The 6,175-nt window shown below is 55.1% G+C and overlaps 1 protein-coding gene across 1 annotated transcript in view; it reads right to left on the reverse strand.

Annotated features, from left to right (window-relative positions):
• Window positions 1-1,399: 1,399 nt before the first annotated feature.
• Pld6 (phospholipase D family member 6) overlaps window positions 1,400-6,175 on the reverse strand; it is a 6,007-nt gene continuing 1,231 nt past the window's right edge. The window contains 1 exon segment of the mRNA XM_048795253.1: window positions 1,400-3,080. Within this exon segment, the coding sequence (XP_048651210.1) occupies window positions 2,833-3,080 (248 nt within the window). The 3' untranslated portion in view covers window positions 1,400-2,832.

The following is a 6,175-nucleotide window of genomic DNA, read 5'->3' on the forward strand; positions in this document are numbered from 1 at the left end:
CCCCCTGTGGCTCACACACCTGCCCACTGAGCAGGTGAGGGGGCTGGGGAAAGGGCAGTTCCATTTCCTGGACTCTCGTGATCAACCGCCCAGCCTACTCAGGGAATTTATTAAGATTTCTCTAGGAAGACGGTTGAGGGAGGCTGCTGTGACACAATCCTACACACTCCCCGCCCAGCCTCTTGTACACTCGTGCTGAGTTTACCATCAGCTGCTTTAGTGTGCTGAGACAGAAGCCAGACCAGCTGTAGGTGTCCCCTCAGCCTGGCTGCCTGTTCCTGGACTGGCCCTTTGAACAACTGCTGCTGCCTGAAGGATCTCAGTCAGCTGAGAGAGTGCTTTCCTAGGTTGCCTTCATGGCCCTGAGGGTCTCAGGGATGGACTCCCACCTGCTGGCCTGGCCAGCCTGTCATGGTCATCCCTGGGGATCTGGGCCTGCACCGGTGGCCTTCATGCTCCTGGGGCTTGTGGGCATCTGTACCAAAGCTGAGGAAATACCCCTTGGTAAAGGAAACAGCCTCCCCCAACATTTTTTTTCGGGGGTGGTCCTGGGGATTGAACTCGGGGGCACTTGACCACTGAGCCACATCCTCAGCCCTATTTTGTATTTTATTTAGAGACAGGGTCTCACTGAGTTGCTTAGCACCTCGCGGTTGCTGGCTCTGAACTTGCGATCCTCCTATCTCAGCTTCCCAAGCCGCTGGGATTACAGGCGTGTGCCACCGCGCCCGGCCAGCCTCCACTTTTGAGGGAAATTTTAGTGTCATATTTCTTCAGTGGATATTTAACTTTACAAAAGCTTTTTTCAGTTAGGGGCTGGGGATATAGCTCAGTTGGTAGAGTACTTGCCTCATATAAACAAAGCCCTGGGTTCAATTAAAAAGAAAGAAAATTTAAATAGTATCTGAATATTCTGTGAGGTTCCTTTTGCTTAGATTATGAAAAAGTATAATTACTGCATTAAGTAAAAATGAATATGTGAAAAAAAATTATTTTGCAAATCTTCAGACATTCCTGCAGATATCTCAGCTGGTCCTTTTGTGCATCCAATTCCTGATAGCCACATGCAGCCATCTGAACAGCAGTCTACCCTCTGAAGAAAAGGTGCAGTCGTGGTGGAGCCCAGGGCTCCCTGAAGGCCCACACACCGTCACACATCAGGCTGGCGGGAAAGCCTACGTAGCTGAGAATCCCAGGCCTTGTAGGTGAAGCAGAATCTAAAGAAGCTGGGACGTTAGAAAACACTCGTCTCCAGGACGGACCTCGGTCTCACTGCAGTCTTGGAGGGGCTCCTGTCTTGACCACTGGTGTCTAAAGAGCTGTCTATTCCCTGCAAGAAAAGTCCTGGTGAAGAATAGCTGCTGTTGAACACAACAGAATAAGGCCAAGCCACACAGCATTCTCGTTCCAGAATCAGCAATATTTACTCAAAAGTGCCGGAAGCCCGGCGTCCCACAGCAGTGTCACTCAGAAGGCTCTGTGTGACAACTGTTCTCCTCCCAGGACACACCATGGGCATTAACAAACTTGGGAAAGAACACACTTAACGTATCCACTTTGGGGTATATTACATTTTACAGCTTCCATTACAGTTTTTAGAAAATAAACTTTGCCTTTACTTGCCTAGCACAAAATCAAAGGTAACTTTAGGAAGGGGAGAAACACACAGCGCTGAGTGGTCTCCAGGGGTTGACGGAAGCATGAGCTACTACAGATGGGAGACCCCACCCGCTCTGTCCTGGTGACAGTCACCCAGCTAATCTTACAAAAACACCAACAGCAGCAAAATCATAGCTTCAGATGTTATTCAATCTACAATGTAAGATACACATTGCCAAAATAAGTGATGACAGTCGGAAACAATTCACAAATGCATGAGAAATCTGTTTCCTAACTGCCTGTCATCGAAGCCTCCACTGAACACATGCAGGTCGAGGTCCCGCAGTGGGGGCTGGCTCCTGGCCTGGAGTCTCCCTGTGGCCAGGTCACCACAATTCATCACACTGAGCTGGAATGAATTCGTTGGGCCTATGGGCTACAGGTGCGACTGCTCCTAACCACACAAGATCACCTTGGACACGAGGATGTTAAAAGTGGGAGCACAATGTACAAACAGACATGGCTTCTGGCCACCGCGGCCCACATCAGCAGGCCACAGGAAGATGAAGGCTAGCTGTGGAGGGTCACAGCGTCACTCAGCCCGTTGACTCTGCCAGGAAGGTGCCCAAGAGGATGGCCTGCCTTTTCTGGCAGCTCCTGCTCTAAGGCGGCCCTGGAAAGTGGCCCCCGGCCGACAGTGCCTGCCACCCCGCTCCCCTCTTGACCTCTCTACCAGAGGTGGCACAGGTGCCAAGAGCCAGCTGCACTGTCAGGCGAGGAAAGGCCCGGATGGGGGAAGGAAGGCCCCAGGGACAGGCCCAGAGGCTGAGCTGGACCAAGCCTGCCAGAGAGACCTTTCTAGAATCGGAAGGTGGGGTGGGATGCTCACCCTGAAAGAGGCCCCAGGCCTGACTGTGCAGCCCGAGGAGCTGGGTTCTCAAGCAGGATGTGGCAAAGGTCCCAAAAGCAGGCCGCAGGGAGCCAGGGCTGAGTGACTGTGGAAGGCAAAGGGCGAAGCCCAAGCCCCTGACCTGACACCACCGGGACCTCCCCTCTCACCCCGGCCTTTTGAGACACAGGGCAGTCAGTCAGCAGAGTGTCACCTGGGGGCTTTCTGGGTGGAGGTCTCAGCACGGCCTCTGCCCAGGCAGCACGCTCTGCCCCTCCGCAGGCTGGGTGGGCTTCCAGGGCAGGACGAGCCCCCGAATCTCTGAGGGGGGGGATGGCACGGCTTCAGCGGCTGCGCTTCTTTTGTGGGAAAAAGCTGTACTTGGCGGGGTTGAACTCTTCCCAGATGCGCTCGAACTCCTCAAGGAACAACTTCACGTACTCGGCGTCCTCCATGATCAGGACGTTCTCCCTGTTGTTCTGGATGGCCTGCGTGGTCCAGTTGAGGGAGCCAGTAATGAGCACCTTCTTGTCCACGATGGCAAACTTGTGGTGCATGTAGCCCAGGTCCTGGTCATGCCGCACCTGGATTCCTGTGGAGGAAAGGCCGTCTTACTCCCCTGACCTGCACGGCCTCCCAAGTACCTTCCCAAGGTCGCCATCTGCTGCCCAGGGCAGTGTGGAGACCCCAGGGAGAGGGCGAGCGTGTCACCCAGGGGCACGCAGCAGGGCAGGGCCAGCCACCAAGGAGCAAGTGGTGGGAGGTGGGACAGCACCGTGACTGGACCCCACCCACCTGCACAGCCCTTTGCCAGGTCTGGGGTCTAAACCAACTGCCCACCATGTTCCTTCATGGTCAAGCTCTGGTAAGGGTACAGAGCAGGGCACCTGAGGCTGTCCTCGCCTCTCCTTTCCACTCCCACTGCCCGCTGGACAGAGGAAGAGACAGGCTGAGAAGGACAGCAGCTGAGGCAGGAGGGAGGCCCCGCCCACCTGGCCAAGGTCAGCCCACACTTCCCAGGATGCACCCCGGGACCCGAGGGAAGACCCCTGGGCCTGGCCGGCCCTGAGACACGGCACCACCCCCACGCTCATGGTCTCAGTTCTCCCACTCCCCAGAGTGAGGGGCTGCATCTGACTCCTCAGGGCACCAGCCTCCAGGAGGCCACCTGTCACCACCATCTGCTCTCAGAGTGAGACTGTGGGAAATATGCCTACGGGTGGCTTTGGAACAGCGGGGCCAGATTTACCAAACAGAAACACCTGGGGTCCAAATTGGGTGTCTGAGGTGTACAGTAAGTTTTGAAAGTCCCTATGTCCCCTACAGCACTTGGGACATACACCATTCTCATTGTGTATGTGAAAATCAAACTCAGCTGTGCACCCTGTCCTCCCTCCTCAGGAGGGACCCTACCTGATGCTCGCACCTGGAACTAACCCAGCAGACCCCCTCCCTCCACCCTCAGAACAGATCTAAACTCCAACCCTCTGGACACGCCACCATTACCACACCCACCCTATCCACCCGCCACCCTCCTCACCTGCTCCTCAGGTGTCTGCACAACCTGAGGAGGCCACACATGCCATTTCCTGCCACACAACAGTGTCCTGGTACAACACCAGCCCCCTGGCGTCTGTCACCACTTCTCCACTTCAGCCACAGGGACCTCACTCTTCCTCAGCAGCTCAGGACTGAACATCTAAACAGCTCATTTGCTGTTCCTTCCAACCAAAAGCCCGTCCCTCAGAGCACTCTCTCAGGTCTGGCAGCTGTCCTGCCATCCCTCTTCCTCCCTCACTGAAGTCTTCCAGACCCTTCTTAAGTTTCTCAAATCAGCTGGGTGCTGTGGCACACACCTGTAATCCCAGCGGCTTGGGAGGCTGAGGCAGGAGGATCCCGAGTTCAAAGCCAGCCTCAGCAATGGCGAGGCACTAAGCAACTCATTGAGACCCTGTCTCTAAATAAAATACAAAATAGGGCTGGGGATGGGGCTCAGTGGTTGAGTGCCCCTGAGTTCAATCCCCGGTACCAAAAAAAAAAAACAGTTCCTCAAATCAAATATTCATGCTTTAGTTGCCTTCCATGGGGACCTCATCAGCTGTGTCCCAGCACCTGGACCCAACCCTAGCAGACACTGACCCACAATGCATCTGCTGAGTGGATGCCAGCTGATGGACAACCTAGAGCCAATTCAGCCCAGATGTGGCTGGGGAGCCATGAGCAGAAGTCCAGTCTTTCAAGGAGAATCTGGTTCTTTCCAAACCTGAGATTCTGCAATTGTCTAAAAGCCAGCTAATTTAAATTCTGCCTGAAGGAATCCACATTTTCCACACTGAAATTACCTACAGACCGAGGCTAACTCTTGTGACTGCCAGGCCAGTTAAGGGTGATGGGAATGTCCTCAATATTCAGATCACCCTCCATTCACCCAGGGGATGGGCTGTGCTGGGTAGAGGGTCTGACACCCTCCCACCTGGAGCAAAGGAACCCAGAAGGACTCCCAGAAGGAGTCCTCTGATTCCCAGATCAGCAGGTGGCCCATGGCTGGGCAGAAATAACTGGGCAGTGAGACCACGGCAAGCCTGACACGTCCCACGTCGGTCACAGTGGCCACGAGATGACTGAGATGGACGCGCACACAGACATGGCTCTCCAGGTGCCTGGGGATCCGGAGACACCCACGACTCACCCTGTGCACTGGCACAGGAAGCAAGAGCACCCGACCGCCACACTGAGTAGGCAAAGAACAGACTCATCGTCCCCAGGCAGACGAGGGTCTGGATCTTCCCATTCATCCTTACGCTGGGCAAAGAAGCAGGCCAGAGAGCCACAGCTGTCTTCTCTTCTTTTGCAGCTGAGAAACAACCACTCATCAACATTTTTGGCTCCATTTTCAGTAGATAAGTTTTATGCGTTTCCGGAGCCCAGCGTGGGATTCCTTAGTGCCACAGGCAGGTGCCTGCTTCCCTGGGAGCAGAAGCCAAACCCTGACGTCACACACAGAGTGGCCAAGGGTCTCTGCAGGCTGCCAGTGGTTAAGCATAGAAAGTTGGGCTTTGTTGGGTTTTGCCATGCTGGGGATGAAACCCAGAGGCCTCTACCACTAATTTACACCTCAGCCCTTTATAGTTTCTACTTTGGGACAAAGGTATAAGTCGCTGAGACTGGCCTTAAACTTGAGATCCTCCTGCCTCAGCCTCCCCAGGCACTGGGATTACCGGTGTGGCCAGAGCTTTGCTCTTCATTCTGAGTCCTGCCAACCTCATGAAGGACTACAACAGTCACCAAGACTGCTGGTCAGGGCAACCCCTCCCACCTGTGCCCAGGCACCTCCTATCCCCAGCATACCCCAGGGCCTGGGAATAAGCGGGATCCTGGAGGCTCCACTTGACACGTGGTGTCCTGGGACAAGACATCTACCCTTAGGAAGTCCCACCGTTATTCCTCCCCTCCTCTCTGGGGACACACTCAGACACGGGACATCAGACTGCTCTGCAAAGAATCCTGGCGTGGCTCACGTGCCAGGTGGCTTGACTTTGGTGGCGGCAGGTGCAAAACCACCCAGTCCTTACCGGGGGACTCAATGAAGTCTCTGCCTACCCTCCGGTCCCTCCCACCAAGCGCCCGCCTTCCAGGGCCTTCCCTTCTCGGCGCCCGCCCGCCCCAGGGCCCGGCTCCAGCTCACCC

The sequence above is a fragment of the Marmota marmota genome, unplaced genomic scaffold, assembly GCF_001458135.2.
Source record: "Marmota marmota marmota unplaced genomic scaffold, marMar, whole genome shotgun sequence".
NCBI classification, from domain to species: domain Eukaryota; kingdom Metazoa; phylum Chordata; class Mammalia; order Rodentia; family Sciuridae; genus Marmota; species Marmota marmota.